The sequence below is a fragment of the Ischnura elegans genome, chromosome X (assembly GCF_921293095.1).
Source record: "Ischnura elegans chromosome X, ioIscEleg1.1, whole genome shotgun sequence".
In the NCBI taxonomy this organism is placed as follows: Eukaryota; Metazoa; Arthropoda; class Insecta; order Odonata; family Coenagrionidae; genus Ischnura; species Ischnura elegans.
The window spans coordinates 58,564,019-58,588,393 of record NC_060259.1 but is presented as its reverse complement, the minus strand read 5'-3'; the positions used below and the strand labels follow the sequence as shown (position 1 = coordinate 58,588,393).

General features: G+C 38.9%; 1 protein-coding gene across 3 annotated transcripts in view; it reads left to right on the top strand.

Annotated features, from left to right (window-relative positions):
• The window catches only part of LOC124170940 (rap1 GTPase-activating protein 1-like), a 556,415-nt gene that overhangs the window by 329,939 nt on the left and 202,101 nt on the right, over positions 1-24,375 (top strand). For all 3 annotated transcript variants that reach the window (XM_046550010.1, XM_046550011.1, XM_046550013.1), the window contains exon 3: positions 17,161-17,466. In XM_046550010.1, the coding sequence (XP_046405966.1) occupies positions 17,161-17,466 (306 nt within the window). The remainder of the gene's footprint in view (positions 1-17,160; positions 17,467-24,375) is intronic.

Genomic DNA, 24,375 nt, shown 5'->3' with positions numbered 1-24,375 from the left:
TAAGAAAAGTAGGAGAGAAGAGAAGCCTCGTGAAAACCTTAATAAGAAGACGAAACAATCCAATCGGCCATATCTTGAGACAGGATGGCCTGATGAGGCAATTGTCGAGGGACAAGTGAATGGCAAGAATGGAAAAGGAATACTGCGAATAAAATATATGGTAGAGGTATACGTGAAAGAGAAGAAATACGCAAAAGTTAAAAGAAAGCTGACAACAAAATTGAGTGGAGAGCTGAGTCGAACCGATCTTAGTTGACCAGTGATGATGATAATGACGAAGAAAGTTAATACTCTGTAACTTCAAGTATGTAGCGATAAAATTACAAAATTGACTAAAATGATCATAATTTATTTGTATACTTAATTTTTATAATTTTAATCCCATTCGTAGTATAACGACAACCGTAGGATTTATGCGTCCATTCAATCTTTTTTGTCTTTGTCCATCATCACCTCCCCTAATCTGCGTTACGCACGTATCTAGGAAATAAATTTTGCCTCCAGTGCCTCCTGGAACCCACCGCTCGGTGCCTGGCGATCGTTCAACAGTTTTCTTAGAAGAAAACGAGACCTCTTTGTGAGCTCTGGAGGAGATGTGGGTTGAAAGCGAGGAAAAACAAGAATAGGCTTACCCTTTTATGATGCCCTAAACTTGGTCATTGAGGTAAGAGGTTGTTTAAACATCATAAAAGCTCTTGAAATTTTGTATTTCTTGTGGATAGTGGTCGAATTTTGGGTGCGTCTTGGCTTTGAACGAAAGAAAGTTAATAAAGCAGGATTTCATAGTCGGCGACTTGGTTTTTAACACAGGTCTATCTGAGAGTACTTCTTCACACACTCCGAATGAGTAGTAAGCATTTTCAGCTAGTGTTTTTATTCTGCGATATATATTTTTGTCTTCTACCCCGAGAAAAGTATGGCCGTAAAATTTCGACATGACCAGGAGATGCTACATATTTATTCTGTAAAGCTCTTGAGATTTTGATCAAATTATTAATATACTAATGTAACGTTTCTCTTTAATTTTTGTGTGTCCTTTTTATTTCAATTTTAGATGATTGTATGTGTCACTTAGATTGATTATCAAATGCAGACAAATGTTTTTTTTTAATTTCCGTAGTTGGTAAAGAAATTTAAATAAGAATTTGTTCCATTGAGTATAAGTCATTTGGATTTGCCAGGATTTGAACCCAGATCTCTCGAATACGTGCCAGGTGTTCTACAACTTGAACTACCGAGTAATTTTCTCTGTGGAGTTTGGTTCGCTTCAGAGGACAGGCTATTTCCTCTTTGGAATTTCCGCAATTGAGGGTGACTCCGTAAATGTACGTCGCTGGCCACTCCGCGGTTATACCTTAAATAAGAATTGGTTGTCAATTAATTAATTAATACTGTGCCCGTGATAGGCGTGTTATTGTTTGGCCTTTCAATATAATATTTCAGAATAACCACATGCATGGTGTGTTGTTTCAAAGTTTTGTTTTTCTAATATTTTGTTGCTTTGCTTTGTTCTTTTCGTATATCACCTCCGAGGATTCTTTTCAATTAAAGCTAAACGTTGATCAGGCATTTTTTTAAATCATTTCAGTAAACCCTCAAGAAGTATGAAAATCAAATGAAATAAAGGAGTGGTCAATGAACTAAAAAATCTTTCTTAAATAAAATCTTTGGCAGTTGACTAATGTTGAAATTTAGTGTTGTTCTTAATAATAATTTTATGCTGCTTTCTGTCGTAGAAATCATCAACATTCGTTTAGTATCTTTATTTTTCATAATCTCATTTCATTTTTATCGCTATATGTAAAAAAGGGCAAGTTTTTAAGATCGTTTTCAATTCGCCTGCGTGTGACTGTACGATCTTGGGAGGAAATCTCATCTCCCCAGTTACTTGATGACTAATGGGGAGTGATTTGGCGTATTTTCAGCACCGTTTCGTCTTTATTTAGAGAAGTCCGAGTGAAGGGAAGGTTTAGAAATGAGTCGATAGTCTCATTGATTGTGCCATTGTGCCACCCAAGAGGACTACGTAGTGGAAGCTCCAGTCTCTCCAGTACAAGCTTGAATTCTGTTGCCATATAGGGCGTGTTTTAATCGGGTTTAGAAAATTTCCTCATTGCGGCAGTCCGGAGCGACCATTCATTTAGGTCACATGCTCCACCATAGTTACATTTTAATTGATGTTAAAAATAAAATGAGCGTTATAATGGAGCATGCGCGAAAATATTTTCGTTGTATGTGCAGAAATTATTTAGATACTATTTCAGGCTCGTTTAAAATGTATTTTATTTCTTTAGTACGCGAGAAAAGCATTTCTATAAATATTTATTTTAATACAGTGTCATTAATCCCCTCTTTTCCGTGGAGCGCATTCAAGTCTTCCCGGCTCGCTAATAACTTAAGTATAAATGTGTCTGTTTTTCCTCCAACTATGACACATGTACCATAAACATTTTGTCGTGCGGTAATTTGGCTATAATTATCGCCTTATGGGTTATTGTAATATTGAACTTTACTATTTATTTCCGGAAGTGCTGGTGACGGAGATATTACCTCACTTATAAATGAGTTGATCTCGTTGTTGCAGCGAGATTAGTTGAACAAAACGATCATTCGCTATCCCCTTTTGCGCATGAATAATCTGAAGAACTTCGGAACCTGAGTGATTTATAAAAGTTTTATTCGGTGGGATCCTCATGTGGAATCCTATGCTTTAGGGTTTATGGGGAAAAATACGTATAAATCATTCATACGCAGCCTTAACGTGAAATTCCAGTACCCTTACGTCAATGGCGGTGTTCATAAAAAATTAGCGCGAAAATAGGGTGGTTTCCTATTATTTTTTATTGCCTAAATCGAAAGATTATTACTCCTGAAGTGCGCATTTCACGCTTTTTGATATTCGAATCACGATATCTATTTTTCGCGATTAAACGAAAAGTGAAAATTTTCAAGCGCGCGAAAACGCGACGGCTATGTAGGAATGCTGGGAAAAGTCCGTATGACGTATTTCTGGTGACGTGACCTTGGAGCGAGGCTTTGAGCGCTGATACGACGCAGGCTGCTAGCAGGGTACTCTGCTACCTCCCTGTGTGGTTTCCGTTGGGTGGAACGTAGTCAATAACAAAGAGATGCATGCTTCTGCTTCTTGTATATGAAGTGGGTCATAATTCCGTCGTACCATTTCCCAACGATGGATGTCCGCCCATCGAGGAAGTTGATGACAGAGTAACATCATCTCAAGGAAAGTTGCTAAGGCAAGATGTTTTTATGCCATTGGGTATTTCCTAACTCCTAAAAAAATAAGTAGCCTTGTGTAAGCGTCTTTCACACCATCATTGCGATTGAACACAGAGGGAGATATATTGGCTTTGCGAAGACAGTTGGAAGAAATCACGTCCACGGTAATAACACGTATAATGATGAAAGATCTCTTATCCAGAGAGCGGCAGAAAGCTTTTCAGAAAGCATCGAACCATAGGCGGAAAGAAGTGACTCGATAGCTATGTAATTAGGCGATACAAAACAAAAATGATCCAAGTAGGGTGCAACTAAATTTAGTATTAAGACTTATTTCATGAAAGAAATTGATAAAGAACTTTCCTCAGCATTTTTGTCTTAAACCCATTGTACGGGTTAAAAAATAAAGATGAATTAGTATAATAAATCCCCGTCTCTTTGAGGCCTAGGTTTAAGGCTTGTGGTCCGGAGGATTCAAAATAGCCGATGACAATGTGATGACCGCAGAACACAGGGTAAGGCATGAAAATATTTAAACTTAACATGTTTTCTTCAATTGCACCCAAAATATCCCTCTTATGAAGCCGCTGCTTAAGGAAAATTACCATTACATGTAACAGGCATTTCTGTTCCAAAAAAATCAATCTCGTGTCAAAGTACCACAGCAGCGAAAATGGTTTATTAATATTTAATGAACGCTATTATCTCTTCAAAAATGTATGAGTGACACAAAAAAGGGATAGCTTGCGATGTAGCTGCATCTTTAATTCAAGCCGACGTAACGATTGTCATTTACCTGCATCCAATCCATTGTGGTAGATAGTATCAATTTCAACAGTCAGCCCTATGTCGCTTTAATTATTTCTCGCACCATCCTCGACACTACTTATTGATATTATACAAAATCACTTCAACAGCCTTAAAAGCATGAAGAAATAATGGGAAGCCACAATATACCTGGTCCTTCATGCAGGCGAAGGTACATTGTGATTTCAGTTGTCATACATCCTTTCGCCGAGGATACGTGAGATACAATTCGAAATTTCGGTCGTCCGGTAAGCTATATGCAATATTTCAAGTGCCACTGGGCGATATTTGACACCTTATACGATCAAAAAACATGGTATTTTTATCGTAGACATAAACAGTGGAAAATACTGCTTCCAGAATTAGAAAATGTGTGCAAAATAAAATTTTCAAGGTAGTAAAAAATAAGATACTAAAGATGAGCGTCGTATGCTAATAACAGTACCGTACTTAGATCTACTTGCCGGAATTATGCCGCAATGAATATTGGAATCGGAAAAGAATTTAAAATTGCTAAATAGTTCATGGCGATGTTATTGTGGTGTTTATCGTTTAATACATCGGGAAAAGTGGCATTCAATTTGTATTTTAAGATACACATAATTTCAAAGTCAATTTTACGCTGAATACGAATTAACCTAATGAATATATATCTAGAGACTTTCGAAGGTCTCGTGGTAATGTTTTCGTAAGTCTTGCGGCAACACTAGTTACGATTCATCATCTTTTCTTATCAAATCTTCAGGTTTCCTCGTCGGTAGTTGTCTTGATTAATTTTATTTCCACCATTAATGGACTTATCCCCGTGCCCTTTGTATTCTCTCTAATTCTAATACGTATTTTAATTACGTGTCTGTGCATTTCAAGTATTACTTCGCTCAACATTCTGCGGTGTGACTAATTTAAGGGATTGAAGAACTCTTTACGTACACTCCTATATTGTGCCGTATGTGGTGTCTCCCTGAGGACAAAGAACAGTAGATGTTTTGTTCCTCGAGGGAAAACAATTGATGTCGATAATGTACGCTTTGTCTGTGTTTGCTCTGTGAATCAAGCGGAAATTGATGATTGTCTGGCCGCTACTTTGATATGTCCGCTGGTAGAGAGCCATGGGCGTTACTAACTGAATCGTCTGTGTATGCAGACGTGACTATATGTGATTATATACTGTCTGTAAAAGAAAGCCAAATATTATAGTTTGAAGAGCTCTATCGTTCATACTAAGCAAGTATTTGAATCCAGAAAAAAAGAATGGATTATCATTTCTGCGCCGAATTGTATGCTCAAATAATAATTTTCCCCGTAGTATTTCGGGTACTTGATTTTAATTTTTTTTTAATTCATTAAATTATATATTTACTATCAAATCCCTATTTTCCGCGTTTAGCTAAGATTCCCAGTTTAGAGCGATTTGCTGTTCCCGTGGATGGTGGTAATGATATGAATTACGAAAATAATAGAATAGTCCGAAAGCTTCACTTTCAATGTATGAAAGCCAATGCCATTCCTAAATGTTGACGGAAAATATTGTATACTGAATGCGAACCCGGAACCATTCTGCTAGTAACAAAGCGCGATGTCATTGCTGTAATATAAAATATAAAATGGATAGCGGCACAAATACATTTGTGTCACTGTTTACATCAACTCACCCAAATTTTGGAGCATATATATATAATGTGTCTATGTGATCATTTCCTTAATCATACTATCATAATCATAATTTGGTACTCAACGAGCGTGCTGCGCCCGCTCCCAGCGGGCTTCCCCCGCTCTTTTCAATGCAGGTCCACAGAGGGATAGGCGCGTTTCTAATTTTAAAATGTAGAAAAAAAGGCAGGGTCTTATGTACAAATTTAATTGGAATGTTCATGTACAAATTGAGGTCAGAGGACCTCTTTAAACACAACATTGGAAGTAATTACACTATCCTCTGTTAAACGCACATGATGACTCATACTTACGTATCAACAGGAGACTTGAATGTGGAATCAGCCGCATTTTGATAAAAGTTATTTAAAGAATGCGAGATATGGTTCAAAAATGAACAAATGTATCAGTTTGTACGCCGCTAACGTCAGGAATATTTACCGTTTTTTAATTATTTATAAACCAATTTTAGGAAGCAATAGCAATATTTAGGAAGCAAGATGTGCCGTCGCATGTTCTCTGATAATTTCAGTGCATTTTGGTACCTCATTTGTAGAGTTTGGTTGCGTATAAGTTGAGAAGCGGGTAACTATACAGTAGAAATAATATAGAAGATTGAAGGGAGGCGCCACACGCGCGAGGCCGATCTAATTCTACACTTAGAGAACGGGAGTATGGAAAAGAAAGACTAGGCTATGAGTGCTTTCATGCACGAATTACTCGTCAAATGCGAATGAAACCGAGAGTTGGTAGAACTAACTTTCAAGTTGTGTTCATTTCATTCGCTGCTCATGGCTATGGTTTTTGTAAATTGCTCGATTTCTGGACGTTGACCGCTGTCTTTCTCTCATCCCTTTTTCGTCTTCATGTCTGAGATAAGGCTTCTTGGACTTGTCCCGTATCCAGGTTAAAAGACTTGCTCGTCAATTTCCAATTTCTATTGCCGGCTTAATCAGCTGTACTCTGTAAATATTTTCTGTTCTAGTGAGACTAGCGTCGTCTCCAATGCGATGATTCAAAATGAGGTTCGGATTTGCAATTGATAATGTATCTGTCTAATGTCTGGTGCACATCCTACGATCTTTGATCTTCGTATCTCCCGGCTCTAGGTTAACTCAGGAACATGGCGTCCACTTGCACTATGCTTAGTGTTGTATACTACTTAGCAATTAATTTTTTTGCATGCACATCTACATCATTATGCTACCCCGCAAGCCACCTCAACAGGCGTGTTGCAGGGGGTGTTTGGACACCAGTCGTTAACAAGTAATAGGGAAATGCTATAACAAAATCACGCCTAGCATTTATTAAAGTCCTTTATTGCTATGGGGAAATACGAGTTCCCTATCCGTTCGGCAAAATATCTCTCTTTATTTATCGTTTCTGTCGGACCTGGCGATATTGTGGAGTTTTAATAATGATGTTCACCGTGGCGCTATTAAATATATCTATTTTCATTTACACAAGTAATCTAAACCTAGCGCGCAGCCGAGTCTCTAGCGGCTCATAGCTTAATTCGTTTAACATTCTTACAATGATTTATGTACACCTGTAGCATTTTTTGAAGAATCGCGCAGCTTTGTTTGTATTTTACTAAGTAAGTTCACGGGTCGAGTCTTTCTGCGCCGGATCTCATATGCTCGCTTCATATTTCAGGTGCGGTCGGACGAGTGCAAAATAAAAGATACAGTGTCCGGCGTTACACGGTGGAAATCTTTGATATTCAGCTTATTTAAATCACTTGTCTGTTTCCACACACTTTTATTTACACCAACCATGGTTTCGGCAACTTGTGCCACCTTGCACACCTTGATAATGGCACAAGTAGCCGAAACCATGGTCGGTGTAAATAAAAGTGTATGGAAACAGACAAGTGGTTTAAATAATCTGAGTGCAAAATAGCTCCTCTCTTTTACTTTTTCTACCGATAATCCTCCCACAACACGCATGACGAATCTTAGCTTCATCAGGTCTCCGCCACAAATATTCCTTATATTTCATATAGATAAACTGTGTTGAGCTGTGGATGGAATACCTGTGGGTATAAATTAGACTACCTGAGTGTATGAGGGCACCTTGAAGGTACCTTGCCCAAAGGACAAATATTGGGAGCTTAGAGGAACATATGAAGGGAAGAAATGGATCCTGGTGTAATAGGATTGTCCTATGAAGGATGAAGATGTGTTAAAGTTATGTAATATTAAGGGGGATATTGTTTCACTTTCACCCACTTGGGTTCCTCCTGCGATAATTTTATTTTTTTCCAACGGCGAAATTCGTAATTAATTGGCGTGAAATACAATTTTGTCAGAGACAATCCCGGTAATTCAGGCTGGGGTAATCGTTAAGTGTATTGGCATGTGTCATCTTGGTTCGGCTGATTTTTGTCTTGGTTTTTCATGGAAATGATTCCTTGCTGGAGAAAATTTACTTCCGTTATTTTCAATTCATCAGCATTGGTTAGCGACAGCGTTTCGCCTCTCTCCATCCTCTGCCATTCTTTGCATTTCAGAAAATTCTCCGCATTCCATGTCCTCCTGAATCCAATATTGGTGTTTTTACCAATAGCCCTCTGTCATCCCTTCTAAAATTATTTTTTCCAAGCCCTATTGCCAGTCTATGTCCAAAAAATTTGTCCCGTCTTCTAAAGGTTTTCCATAGGTTTCTCTTCGATTGCGTAAGTTCAAAGAGTAGTGGCGAATTAAGGGGTCTCAAGGGTCATTATCTCCACCCTGATTTTATCATAATTCTTAATTTTTATTGTTTCAATATTTTTTGTAACCTCAAATGTATAAAATTGTTCAATGTAATCTATTGTTAAGAATAAGAATGAGTTTTTACGCTCCAAAATGCGTAAAAAAATATGGGTATTTTGAAAATTTTAAACGGGAGAACGTCCTTCTCTCCCGGGGGGTATAAAATACTCTCCGAACTCAGGTCATGACCTGAAACTGAATCCGCCCCTGTTCAAGAGGATGATAGCGTAAGCATCAAGCGAGTAAGACGACAGACAATTAGACAGGAGCGATGCGTCTTCTCAAGTCTCTCCGAATATACTAATCAGAAAATTGCTCCTTCATTGAAGGCAACGTGAACTCGACTAAAGGGGAGAATCCAACCCTGTTCCTCGAATGAAATTCTAGAGCGCGGAAGAGGATGTAATCCTTTGAAAGGCGTGCGAAACTCGGATGCCTTCCGTCAGTCAAGTGTAACCATCTTGGTGACCTCGGGAGGATTCCTGGAATTCCCTAGTGTTTGATACCATCCGTCTCTAGGCAGGGCGTCTCTTAATTAGGGCGTCGTCTCGCTCTAGCGGCGTGGGTGGGTCGCGGAATGATTTGAACACGGCCTCCATTCCACCGATAAGGCTGGAGACGACGGATCAGCATAATCAATCCCTTTTCATTTGTGTCCGATGTTTGCATCCGCCTTCTCCGCCCCCGCAGCGACTCACCAGGACGGCCATGTCATTCGCGGGGTAAACATCCTGCGGCTCAGAGAAACGTATGGGAATGGGCAATTTTCGTGGGAGGCATATTCTTCCACCTTCTCATGTTTTATTGACTCTGTGCCCGTTCGACGTTTTAGTCGCCGAGGTCACCTGTGAGAACGCGTCAATACCGCGCGACCGATCGTATTTTATCGTGAATTTTTTCTGAATAATTGTTTTGGTGAATTTCTTGTTTGCAACAGGGTAGTTTCCTTCATCAAAGAAAACGGAAGGCATTGATTGCGATTCATTACCCACCATTAGTGTATTCATAATGTACAAATTATTTGGTTTTAGAAATACCGGTTTAGACGAATAGCAATGGTCAATTATTATCCTCATTTGAAAAAGGCCAGATTGGCGCCCATGCGATTCCACTCCACGTGACGTCACAGGGACCTAGTTTCTATACGAGTAGATAGGAGTTTTACATCGTCTGAGGTTACCAATGCATGCATGAGGCTCAGAGCTCAGGGAAACATGTCTCAGTAATCACCTATTAAAACTGGCTAAGGTCGGAGAGCTTTCTTCGTTTGATAAGGTATTAACAATCCTTATTTAAGCCAAGCGCTACCAGCTAACATGGTACTCTGCTACCTGCTAGCATCCGGCGTCGTATCAGCGCTCAGAGCCTCGGCCCAAGGTCACCTCACTTGCGGCAGCGGGAACCAGAACGACGTCACACGGAGTTTTCCCAGCATTCATACTTACCCGTCGCGTTTTCGCGCGCTTGTAATTTTTCACTTTTCATTTAATCGCGAAAAATAGATATCGTCATTCGAAAATCTAAGAGCGTGAAATACGTACTCCAGGACTAATACTCTCTTGATTAAGGCAATAAAAAAATAATAGGAAACCACCCTATTGAGAAAAGACAATACTCAGACGTGGGGTAATTGCACTTTTTCACAATTTTTTTCAAAGCTTTGCGGAATATCAGTGATTAATCCAGGTATATTTAGGGGCGATATACTTAGTGGATATATAACCGATTTAGACGTAATATAGTGGAAGTTCGATTAAACATCTTCCGAGTCCAAAAACCTTTCTTTTGTGGGAGGATCATTCTTCCATCTTCCAATGCTTTATTGACTCAGTTCACGTTCGACGTTTCGATCGCCGAGGTCAGCTGTCGGAACGCGTCACTACCGCAATGCCGATCGTATTTTATCTTGAACTGGTGATGAATTGGATCTGGATTTAAATCAAAACTTGAAGCTTGTACATGGAGGAAGGGCTCCATATTAGCAATGAAATACTCTTCGTTACTACTTCCAAAATTTATTAAAAAAATTCCTACAGGTTTCGTCTGTTATGCCATTTATAAGTATATAAATAAATTATAATAAGTAAATAAGTATTTATGCTCTTGATAAAGGCGAAACAGCCGAAACCGTTAGAAATTATGGTATTTAAAAGTAAATTGTGGAGAAACGAAGTGTCTTTCATTGCTAATTGGATCTGAGGTTTCCGCGGCGTTTTTTCCACATAAGTAACGTCTTGCGGGCTTTTCTTCGCGTCACCAAAAAAAATTCAGCACCACATTGGTGTCTAACGGCTTCCGGGCGTTCCTCCGCGTAGTGTAGTATGAAGGCGAGGACAGTTTCACCGACCATCCTGTTGGCGTCGTATCGATGCATTAAAATTGTCCGCCTTATTCAGGAGCTTCTGTGTCGTAGGTCGGCTCTAATTGGTCGGGTTAATCACTGGTAGGCTTTTAATTTTAAACAAGACTACGCGGAGGAATGCCCGAAAGCCATTAATAATGTGTTGATGAATTACTTGTTGGAAATTGAGAAAAGGCAATGAGTAGGGCATATTTTACCGTAATAGGACGAATTCCTCCTGTTCGAGCGAATATTTTTTGGTGATCACTTAACACTCATGCCATCATTTTGAAGTGTTCAGGTAAGACAGTTATCCCAATACAAGTCAGATATTATCCATAAGTTGACCCCAGTAGCATTTACCTGTATCACAAACGTTAAAATGTTTCCTTATTACGATCTCGCATGCAATTTTTTTTATATTTTGAGATGAAAGCAAATGTTTACTAAGTTCTTTTGCACGTGATGTGAAAATAACTGGTGAATGCGTAAATTTTAAACGAGTAATACGTCACTGAAAACAAACGAAGCACGACGGATCGCGAGGAAGGTATTAGTCCTTTAAAGATACCGTCTTGAAATAATTGAACATTTAGAGTTGCCGTTGCGAACAATCATCTACTTTTCAAATATGAAAAGTAAAAGTTCAAGTTAAAAGGTCAACCTTGTCAGACCTGCATTGAAAACTGAAAGAAAATGTAACCGGTCGAGCAAGAGCTGTTAGTCGTCTCTGCAACTAACTTGTTTACTGCTTATCCGAATCGGAGAATGGTGGCTTATCTATAGTCATTCCAACCTAAAGCTTTTAATATCAGTTCTGACATGGTAACGGTGCTTGATATTAATTTGAAACGCCGTCTTTGTAGTTTCGCCAACACCTATTTTAATTGCTCCACGCGTATCACCGTAGTGTGGCGTAGCAAATTTCTGGCCGTATGATTATACCTTATTAAGACAAAACAGTTTCTCTTTCCTAAATAGATTTTTTTTAGGAACAGCAAGGTTTATTTAATTTGTTCAAATGTGATTCCCGGGGATCGGGTTGGTGTGGTGGCTAGAGTGTTGGCTTCCCACCCGGTGGGCTCGGGTTCAAATCCCGGCAGTGGCAGAGAATTTCCAAAGACTGCCCGATCCCTGCTTGAGTGTTGTGTGTAGGACATTTCAAGCGCAACACTCCGTCCGTCTTATTCATTATTGAGTCCTCCTAGGGTGACTTCACTCCTAAGATCAAAAGTATAGCGTGACTTCATGACGTTAGCTATGATGCCCTTGATATGTATTTTTGTTGATAGTTATTTCATAGTGTATTTCTCTTTACTTTTGAATTTTTATCTTTATGCAATGGCCGCCATGAGAAATCAATAAAAAATTTATTTTATTGAGTGTTCATATTCTCTCTTTTACCTTCGCATTTACTTTTTGTGTTGAAATATAAGTTTATTTGCCATGAATTAGCGTAATTCCGCAGATTCCACTAACCATCATGATGGGCCAGCTTAACTCCGAGGACATGCCTACTTTCCTCTTATCTCGGTATATTTGAGGTCGGTATATCTAGGTATATTATATGTTAGCGTTTTTTCTGCCTCAGCGTTCAATTTTAAGCGGATTTCTTGTCAATATGTTTTGAGAGCAATAACTGGCGAGTAGGTAAGGAATTCTATCTTAGTTGGAAATGGTAACTTTAGCAACAACTCTATACGAAATGAGGCGATGATCTAGGTTTCAGCCATTTATCGTTATTATCAGGGGCTAATATTAAAATTTCTTGCCGTTTGTACAACGTAGTCACCATTGCAGTCACTGCAATTGAGGGATTATATTCCACTCTTTGAATTTCAATAATACAATTTCTCACGTGGTTGGAAAGTCATTCAGAACATGTACTTTCTAATGTTTTCTGCTATGTTCAAGGTACTTTCCAAGTTCAGGAGTATACACGTCACCCCTTTTCCATCGCATATGTTTAAGGCCAGGGTGTGTAGGTTAAATTGATGGCCATTCTTATCTGTTTTCCATTATTTCGATTAATCTGTCGGCCCAGTTGTTTTTATGGCTATCTGTGTAATTATTCTGACTTTTCTACTGAATTATTCTTTTGAGAATGGCACATTGAGCAGCCGATGGGCGAGAAAGCTGGGTTTTTTAGTAATACTCTGGTATTTTTTGAGCTAAATATGTGAAAAGGAATTCCACTTAGTAAAATAAGGTAGAATTTTATACGTGAGGAGTTGCATTATAAGCCGAAATAGCTACTCAAGCATTAAGATCATTTTGATGAGGGTAATCAGATAAAATAATATTTGGTCGTGACTGTTTTTCTAGAGGAACGAGCGCAATTTGTTAACTGATAGCCGACTAATTTCGTCCTAATAATGTATGTATTAAGGTATTTATGCACCCTTTCATAACATCGGACGTATTTATTTTTTGTTAATTTTTAAAATGGTTTATCATTATATTTTGGATGGATACAATCTTTCATGCTTGAAATCCTATCTCTCGCCATTGTCTATTTGTAAATGTTTTATTTTCGTATTGATGAAAGTAGGTCACTGAGAATTTATATTGGTTATATTATCCAATGGAATTTTAATTATTTGGATTTCCTGCTTTTAATGAATTTAATAGGTGAATTGCAATTTGCGTATGAATCTATAAAATATAAATTTACAACGCTAAAGGCTTTTTGAATTTTGTCCACAATACCTATGTTAGCGGAATGAAATCCATATTTTCCATTTATTGAAAGGAATGAAGGTTATTCGGTCGTTAGTTATTCGTGTGTTATATGGTTCGTGCTGAAATATTTGTACTATTTTCTCGTACATTTATTCTGACCGTAATTTAGTATTTAGGTGGGCTATCTAATTCCCTTAAAGATAGACTTTTAATTTTTGTTTGGAGACGCTCTATTGGTACTTATGATTCACTTTTGGATTACTGACGTGTTGATTGGAATGAAATTGTTTTTTTGTCGTAGATACATTCAAATGTTGCCCTAACAGCACAGGTTTGTACAGCAGCGATAGTGCGAGGTGCATTTGGCCCTAAATTCGGTGAAGAAATGGAGCAAGGTTTTGAATCTCGAATAAAATAATCACTGAAAACTCAGTTGGGAGATGGCTATAACCTGTAACGATGGATCTTTTAAGCATTTTCGCAGTGGAGACGTATTTCAGGAGATGAAAAATATTTTATACCTTTCAAGTAGCGAAATGATATCATATCAGTTCGATCTCTTTATCTGTGGCTGTGGAAGGTGAGACGTATTGGAACACAACGCTGCTAAGAGTAGGAGATTGGTACGTAAATCCCCACTTAAATATCTCGCTGACAACTGGTTGTACGTTGAATAACATGGTGGGCATTGATGAATGAAGTTCCTATTATTTTCAATTTCTTATTCTCTTCGTCTATAAACTCGACCTTGCATGGTCCCTCGTCGTGCCCTAAGTCTTGCTGTGGTTACATCTTGAGAGTAAATACAAACTTGAGCGCTAAAAGCGGCTGCGCAATAGCACGAAGCCGAGGTCAGCATTGATACCGCAACTTAAGTATTTTTAAGGGAAATGTGTGAGCAATTAGAACACGTTTGAACAGATTTTGTTAAAATCAAAATTAATCTACCTCGTGAGCGTTAAATTTATGTGCATCAAGGACGAAATTCGCCATGGGAAAATCATTTGGCTTATCCGGGATTCGAACCCGGATCTCCCGATTGCTGGTCTGGTATGCTACTAGCTATAGCAGTCAGCCTGAGATGTCCGAAATTCACCTTGAAAGGAGATGGCTTGGTGTGTATCTGTTAGCATACCTGAATGGTAATCGGAAGATTCGGGTTCGAATCCCAGCTAAGACAAAAGATTTTTTCATCCTTGATGTATTTAGCTTTGCACCCATGCGCGTGACTGAAGGAAAAGTTACTTGTTCTATACAGTATTAAATTTTATGGCCGCAAAATTTCAAATGGCAGTGAACAATATAGAAACAAACGTAATTAGCCAGTCAAAATAATTGCGTGATTATATCAGTCTTCGTCTTCGGTGCAAAAGCCGCTGATCGCTCTTGCTATCATTTACTCTGGGAATCCACCTCTTTCCACTATTGATTCAACATCACAGGTCTACAGTACCTAATACATTTAGCTCAAAATTGACTTATATTCTGACACCAGCTAAGTCTTAAAGAAAGAAGAATCAGATTGGGATGCATGGTAACAGTTTACACTCACGTTCTATGCCCGTTCACCGCCTGGATTAGCGGTAACTACTACTTAATGCTCAATTATGACGTTTTATTATACAATGAATACATCACACGAAATTTCATTGGTGTTACCGTGAACTACTACGGATATCTTCACACATCATCACCTCATGAGGTTACATCTCTACCAGATTTCTTCTTTCGATCCCTGGAGAATTTCGATCCTAAGAGATGCAGCCAAGTCTTTTGAAATCGATCGCCAGCGGTATGCGCTTCGCAAATTTTTGAAGTCATCTTTAATAGCTAATTTGCCTCGTAATTTTTCACTCTTAGGTATTTAAATACGGGTATGGAATGATGAATGCCAAGTGTGAAAAATTACCAAATAATTTATTATAGAAAATGCTACCACTTGCTTCTCGAGAAGACTTTATCTTTGCAATTTCAAGGCACACACACCTCCAATCCAACACCTGAAATCCATTCACTAGTACACCCAAAGCCTGCTTCATTCACACACCCAGTTTTAGAACTGGCACTCTTTGTTTGTTTTATTTTTTGTGTTTATTGCTAATTTTATGTTTAATGGAAGCCTCTAAACAGGTGATATGCATCTATTATTTGCATTATTTTCACGCTTTGAAGTTAATTTTATAAGCCAAAGTTATTGCCATGGATAGTTTCAAATTAATTGATAGCATTGGCCACTGTAGAATGCAGTTTTTTCATTGGCTATGTAAACTTTGTAATATATCAATTCAAGCCTGCCAAATTTGTTGCATTTTTTGTGTTTTTTGCTCAAAAGGCTGTTTTAATTGTAATTTTTGCAATGGGATTAGACCTAATGAGTTTTGTGCTGTTTGATTTATCCTTGCACATACCACTGCTCACCTATTCCTTAAAATGTTCTGAAGAAGGATATGTTCTTGAAGTCATTTGCATTGGAATTGAAATTCTGATACCAGAACTTCTATCATCCAACTTACTAACTTGAGGGAGTAGATTTGTGTGAATACGGGTCAACCCAGGTGATTTCATAGCTTAGAATGATAGTTAGCTGTTCGCGCAGCTAGCCTTTCGGGTTGTCCTCCGCGTCGAATAATGTTCGTGACGACAGTTTCGCCGGCATTGCAAACCTAAAGACGCCTACTGCAACGCTGGCGAAACTGTTGTCACGAAGATAAATCGACGCGGAAGACAACGCGGACGCGGATTGGTGCAGTAGACGAAAGGCTTCTTTCGTCTACTGCACCACTTCACGGAATCCACCATCAAAAATTAAGCTGTTCATTTGTGCAAAGTATGCATGTCAGTTTCTCAAGCGTCGAGAACACGCCGGATTCAAATGAACGTTTAAATTTAAATACCATTCAAAGCCTGGTACCACTTGGGATGATGCATATTTTCTCAATGCTATCCTCTTTATTCGTTAATGATTTGATCAAAGTAATGGTAAAAGTGAGTAAAGCTCAACCGGCACGCGAAACAAAAGGGTTCAGTGGGTACTTCTCTTGAATACTCCTGAAATTTCCACGAAAATTAAGGATTATGAGTAACTTCATATTGGCCGAGGACTCAGTCCGTCAATGGATCGTGGTCCAGATGTTATTTCAACTCTGGCAATTCATTAGAACCAGATTCGGGGTTTAACCTTTTCTTTAGTTTTCTTTATGGGATTGTCCTTCGTAAATGGAAAGAAACACATTATTCCACTAATTTGTTTTCTAGTACAACTACTTCCGACGCAGCGGTGTCATTTTCAGGTACAAAGAGTAAAATGAAAAATATGATCTTTACATAATTCACCAGGGTGACATATTGGGATCATGTTTTTTTTATTTTACTATTTATACCTGAAGATGACGCCGATGCGTCGAAACTAGTTGTACTTTGTACGGGAAAATAAATTGGTGGAATATGACTAGTCTTTCTTTTCATTTACGATAAAATGAACTGAAGCGATAGAACAAGGGATTATCCTTCTTCGGAGCAATTTCACCGCATTAAATTTCCTCTCCTGCCGCCACAAATCATGTCCCATTTCCCATCCACATATTCTTGTTCACCCTTGCTATGTTTTGATCCACATTTTTTTACGATCCCCTTTTGTTTTTTTTTCTTTTTCCATCGCGTGTGCCTTTTGCGTGTGTCCTTGCGCAGCCGGGCCCCGAGGCCTCGGCCCCCGCGCCCCCGCGGCCCGCACCGCCGACGCCCAAACACCACCGCCTCCGCCGCCGCTCCGCCTCCCCACCCTCGCCCTCCTCCTCCTCCTCGACGCCGCCCCCGACGGCCGCCGCCGCCTCCCGGGTGCCGACGACGGGCGCCGCCCCGCCCCCGGCCGCCGCCGATGAAGACGCCTCCGGCCACTCAGCCACGCACCAACCTGACCTCTTCGAGCTGCTGGAGAGGGCGCAGAGCAGCCGGCTGGACGACCAGCGATGTGTCCTGCCTCCGTACTTCACCCAGGTCAGAAGGAAGCCTCCGTCAACCTGTCCCACCTCTGTCTCTCTCTCTCTCTCTCCTGCTTTCTCTTTCTCACTATCCTATTCTCTCTCTCTCTCGCCTGCTCTCATCTCTCGTTTTCACGTTTCCTCCTCTCTTACCATCTACCTCGTCGTCTATGCTGGCACGCGGCAGTGCTGTGCCAGTTTATAGGTACCTCACGGGCTACTTTAATGATATCAAAGAAGATTTCTGGGGTTTCACATCGGGTTAGGTCCTCCATGTATCCTTCTCTTCTAATTAGAGGACCCCCCTCGGTGTGAAGCCCGAGAAATCTTCACTGCTATTGTTCTCCGGGATGAAAATTAGACATGATATTACTTCAATGATATTTGGCGGAATGAGCTAAACCATGCCGGTAGCATATTTTGTCTTATGTGCGTACCTTTCTCTTTTTTTCCTCTATCCCAGGCTCGCCATATATATGGCGACATGCAGCAGATCTGAGCCGGTTTAGCGATTGCCGAGAAGTGGTATGGTAGGGGTTACGTCCATTATACCTACGGTAATTACCAATACTGTGCCACTAATGTATGTTGTTGTCTACCGAATGACAGCCGGTCTTCTTCTCTCGTCTATTGCCTCCTCTCTTTGCCTCGTCATTTTGGCACGTGTAAGCACATTTTTTAGAGATACAAATATGTCTGGCGTCATGTGGCTGTGTTAACGTATGTTGGCATGTGCTGACAATGTCGCCAAATGTTTGTACTGAGCCAGCTCTGACTTAAGTCAGACAAAACCTACTAGGAATACTGCCATGATATCTGATGGCATTTGCTGATAATTCTAGTTACTATCCTATCCTCGGCACGTGCCGATTAATTTTCTACTCTTTTCCTCTGATGCATGTGATGTTGTCCTACCTTTTACGTCAACTCCTGGTAGTAGGTACTTTGCTGGCTATGAGAATTATGTGAGATGATATCGCCCGTGTTATGTCCGTAATATCTCACTGACGGGAAAATACAGTTCCACTATTATACATTGATGTCTGCCGATGGACGCCCTCTCCTTTTCCGTCACCTCTTGTGATTTACTTTCGGCTCACCTGTTAAGTTGGCAGGCGCTACCGAATGATAGACTGCCTTGATTAATTAGTGAATGGCTTGCGTCCATAATATGCTAAGGAGATGATAATACTGTCTCGGTAATTTATTCTTTGCTACCGATGAATGCTACTACTGCTAGATGGTAAATAACAGACTTTGAATGTCGCCCATTTACGACATGAGTTCCAAGTGGTCCCACCTTCTTCGCGATGATCGCAGTTCTATTTTATCGTTAGTATATCGTTATTACCGTTTGTCTACAAGAGTTACCAGTAGTCCAGCTTATCATTTACTCATATTCGTTGAGCTGGTGCCCGTAATGACTACGTATAGTTCAGCTTCGTGGTTTAATTTAATTATTTCCTATCCTCTCGTCCCCTGTGATCCATCTGTAGTCCATCGTGTCCTTAGACTCCGGATGAACTCGGCAAATGACATGCTATAGTCGACAACATATCTTGTTAATTAGCTGCCCATGTCCTTGTTTACTCAGGCTTAGTATTCAAGAAGGCTCCAGGCAAGCTTGCAAGCATTTTTCTACCTAGTAGTGTATGTAGGGATCAGTTGCAGCTCTTTAAAGATCAGTGATACTTTTGAGAATCTATCCACACAAAATATGGACAAAGAACGAAATAGAAGTGCTTTGATAGGAAATCAAAAGATCAAATATAAATAACGTCGTAGTAATATCAGAAACGTTCCGTCCGTATGATGTCTCACTCCTTTGTACTACCGACAGTGAGAAAGGATACGCCAAGTGTTTGAGTGGACATGAAGTAGTGGGCAATATCTCTTCTCAATTAGTGGCCCATGTCCTTGTTAACACAGGCTCATTATTCAAAAAGACTCCAGAAAAGTTTTCAAACGTTTTTCTACATAGTAGTTTTCGGCCAATTCCTCGTTATGAAACCAAACATGAATGTAGCGCGGATACTGTCTCTGGTATTTTATATTTTCATTTCTGTCATCACCATAAACATTGAAATTTCATCATAAAATAGGCTCCAGAGGTTGAATTCTTCTCTGATCGAATTCGGCAATTAGTCAGTATTGAGCTCCGAACCAACAATAGAATCGAATCCCTGAGTTGTAAGTGGATGTAAAATTATTCTTGTGTTTGCATTCAGATGCGACAACCCTTCACGAGATGTATAAGGGGATTCAGAAGGTTTAAAGCTATCTAGATTCATAAATCGAAATACGAGACATCGAGATTGACGCCAGTCGTAACCGAGCCTTTAATCATTTCCTCAGCCCATTCCTCTCCTTTCCCAAGCAAATTACCGCCTCCAAACCCGTGGCTCTTCCCATGCTGTCACCTTGGTGCCGCGATCCGCCTTCGCTTCTCGATTCTCACCTGTTCTTCTTATTATTCCCTCGGTCTTTCACTCGCCGATAATGGGAGATTCGCTCGGGACTCCCTTTTCTGTGTGGCGAGGTAACCTTTTTTTTAATCCCAGTTGAACTTTGCAGTGTTCTTCGTTAAAAGGTTCTTTGATAACAGTCTGCGAAAAGTATCGGATAATGGTGGACTGTTTGCTCAAACGCTTGGCGTGTCCTTTCACGTTTCCTCTAGTACAAAGGGGTGAGATTTCATACGGAAGTAACGTTTCCGACATGGCGTGCGATTTCATTCAATTTGATTTCCTTTCAAAGTGTTTCTTTTTCGTCCTTTGTCCATATTTCGTGTGGGTAGATCGCAAAAGCGTAACTGATCGTTATAGAGTTGCAACTAATCTCCAAAGAGACTATTAAAAATGAAAATGCTTGAGACGTGTCTCGGCTCTTTTTGAATACGTAGTCTGAGTCAACAGGATATGTCTTTGCTCCTGACTATTTTTTACTGGCCGCGTATCGGATTTTATTTCTAAAAACATAGAGAGCGATTGATCCGCTCGTCGCGCCTGCTTCTGAAGTTTGTAAAGAGAAGTTTTAAATAGTTTGTGCAAATCTACTTATCATTTCACTCGCGATTTAATAGTATAGGTTTACATAAACGATACAGTTACTCTCCGCGTCTGAGTGATTTGTTTAACACACTTTTATTGTCAGCCAGTCGGATATTTTAATGCTGAATTCCAATCATTACTTGGCAGTCCTTTACACTTTCAGCGTATAATATTTTTTCAACAATGGCGGTATACATTGGATCGCATAAATGTTACATTTCGAAAATTATATCCATTTTGATTCGTGTTCCAAGAACTGTCTTTTATGAATGAAGTTTAGTTATCAAATCGTTTTTAGTTTGTATTTCTACGATAACTTTACCATTTGTAGGAATGAGTCCATATTTATAGTAAATTAATTAGTACTCAATATTTGATCGCCCCTAATGATGATGCTGTGCAGTTAAACCCGGTTTTCGTGCTGTAAATTTACTCCACCAGAATTTAGAAGCTTCTTTATTTCTGAAATGGGGCTTATTTTGCGTTAGGTGGAGATTGTCTCGTACATGCATTAGGACTTATTATCTGGGTTTTGGTCCAAGTACCCCACGCCACAGTTACAACTATTAGTGAGGGCAAAGCCCTTATTCACCGCCTCTTCGGCACCCAATCCTCTTGTGACTGATAGTTGCCTCTAGGTCAATTTCTCTCGCGTTTTTTTTCCGCGAGCTGTTCAACTTGCGCGCGGTCGTGCGTCATCTTTTCGCGCCGCTCGTATTGTCGGCGAGTGTTTTTCTAAGGTTCTTTCTTCTTCTTATTGGCCCTCCTCTTAAGTTCTGGACCAGGCTTTCTCCTTTACATTGAATAGCAGGATTATTTTCACATTTTTTGAAAAGTGAAAGGGAGCTCATAATCGGTTTACTGTTATATAATCGTTTCCAAGCCCTCCATCAAGTTTCTCATCGATTCCTTGGTGATTTTTTTTCTTCACTTTTCTTCCGTGGAACTCGACAAATCTTTAGACAGAGCCAGGGTCGTATTTCCTTTCCAATTCAATGTGCTCGTCGAATTTTCCTCGAGAGAGAAGTAACTGGGAAGTAAAACTCACTCAAGTTACCCTGATCAAAAGTTTCGAGTTCCAGGAAAGGGCGTTGTCACGGTAAATCTAGGTCAGTACCTGCTCCTAAGAGAGGAAAATTAATCCTCTATTTGAAATAAGGATTTTTATTCCAAGGTAAGAGAAATATTGATGCTCCTAGCCAACTAGGCCTTTTCTATTTATCTTTAAGTTTTACAATACAATTTATTAACTTTATAACCATTATAATTTAATGTCCTTCCTTTCATCGCATCTGCATTGTTTCACAGCTGTGGTCTCTCTGATGACAATGAGACCTAGGTGATTTTTAGTATTGGGGTATCACCGACTGTCTAGCATTAGTGCAAAGTACTAATGTTTTCCCAGATTGGTGGCGAAGGTTAACTTCAAAAATTTGTTAGAGTTGGACGGAGGTTTAACTTTTAATTCTGAGCTTTAGCCTGTAAGACAGTGACCCTCCTCAATTTGACCTCCCCTTAAACGAGAAAGGCATTGTGTAACATTTAGATTTTTTATTAAACTTTTCGTATCCATATATCCGCCAATATTATCGCCCTAAGGGTCAAAAATAAAATGTATAGCGCAGCTCGGAATTTCTTCATTTTTTCCTTTTGCCACCGAATATTATATTGAATTCTACAATAAATGATTGGTAAATGATTATAATAGGCGTCAATGACCAATTGGTTGTTCGTTTGATTTGATGGTGGTAGAGTTAAATTTTTCAGATACTTATGCATATCCGAAATAAATTTTGGCCGGCTATGCGAGTATCTAAAAATGATGGAGGGAAGTTCTAATGATCAGAGTGTATGTGAATGTTTTAGCTCAAGCTCCAATTCTTGGATTGCTTTCCAGTAGTTTTTGTGAGAGTAAATTTCCTTCCTGGGACGAAGAGGAACACAATTTTCCTGGAAATGAAAGTAACAGGGTTATTAGTTGCGTTCCAATTATTGGTGAGTTATATGCCTGACTTAGTTACGATTTAAGAGCCAGTGTCATAAACTAGGTTAGTTACCAAATATTTCGATGATTCGGAAGCGATAAGTTATTTTCCACAGCAATTTTAAATAATGTAGGAAAATAAAACTTCCGTGGAACATTTTTGAGTGATTTCCCTACCAAGTCATCGGAATTTATATCCAGCAAATTATATCTGAGAATTCGCTTTATAACTGTCAAAGCGTTTTCTGTAAATTTCATAAACTTAACTCCTCTAATTCAGCAGTGAAATTCTTATAAATAATTCTTTACCTTTTGATAAAGCGGAAAACGTGATGAATTGTAAACAAGTGAAGGTGACAATACGCCCATTCACACATTCACCCTACCCTACCTCTTGCCCATTATCTTCGAGTGGTCTCTTTTGTCGCCAAGAGATCCGTTCCGAAATTTTCCACTCCATCTTAGCTTTATTCTACTGGGATAGTATCAATGGTATCTTTCTATAATCCTCTTACATTTGTGAGCAAGCTCTTGGAAAAACTTTTGCCATGCGCCGTAAAACACGAATGCAAAAAGAGATGTAGTGGACATGGAATATTTAGCAGTGTTATATTTAATGTATTATAATAGGCGATAAAGTAAAATAGTTAACTATTATAAAACGTTTAATTATATTCGTAAATAATGTTAAATTATAATTTATAGTCGGCAATCTCCATTATTTAAAAGACAATTAATTTATATCTTTCTTAGTTATTCCCTGTGCCCATCTAAGTCTAATCGGAGTTAACATTAGGTTTACTCGCAGAGTTAGACGCGGAATATCAAATTTCACCATACTGATTTCAATCAACTTAGATTTAAAAACGGTCTCGGCTGCGATAAGTTCATGCTTACATTTTTTTCTGGTCGATGCTATTTTACATTTTACCTCTGCGAATTTGTATGCCCCTAGAAGAGTATAACTTGATTATGTATAGTGATTTTCCTCCATTGAATCCATTTTAACGGACATGAGTACTTTTTCGGAGAGAACTTTATCATTGTAATTGAATTGACGTTCCATATGACCTCGTTAATCTCTAAACAAATTTGCTGTACTTGAAGGATAACAATACTTGTGGATGCTTTAAAAGCTTTCGTGAAGTTTGAAAATTGTTTTTTTAATTAAATTTGACTCTTCTATCCATGAAAATAATAATAATAATGGAAATAATATTCATTATATTTATTCATAAATTGAAAAATACATTTTTTATGATTTTAGTTTTTTAAATGCATTCTCCTATGGTTTTTACTTTAGTCTTCAAAATCGTTGATTTCGGAGTAAAGTCCTTAGAAAAAATATCAAGAATATTTTTTTCTTTAGGCCAAGGCCGTTGTGAAGGAAAAGAACGTTTGAAGAAAATGATGTTGTACTCAAAGGTCGGCACAATAACGGAATTTTCTCTGCAAATTTATTCTTTGCTTGAATGATACTTCATTTTATAAAGTGGGAACTTATGTTTTTGCCGGTTTAACTGTTAGAAGGCATCTTTAATGCCACGAAATTGTTAATGTACGATTTCAATCTTTGGAAGCCCCTAACGTAAATAATGGAAAACGTTTCCACCCTTTGCAATAAAGATTTTTCCTTGTTTTATCACCTTATAATACTCGTACAACTATTTTGAAAATACTCAAATGCTGCCACTGCCAAAGAGTCCTCATGTATGAATGTGAAAAACACAATTTTTACGAGGGAAGAATCTTTTGCCTTGACCTGGACCAAAACATTTTCCTTCTGTAAAATGTTCGTACCTCGTGTACTGAGGTCGACTCGTTTCTGACATATGGCTATTTTACGATTCATCATCATCATCATTAGTCAACAATCTTAAGATCAGTTCGA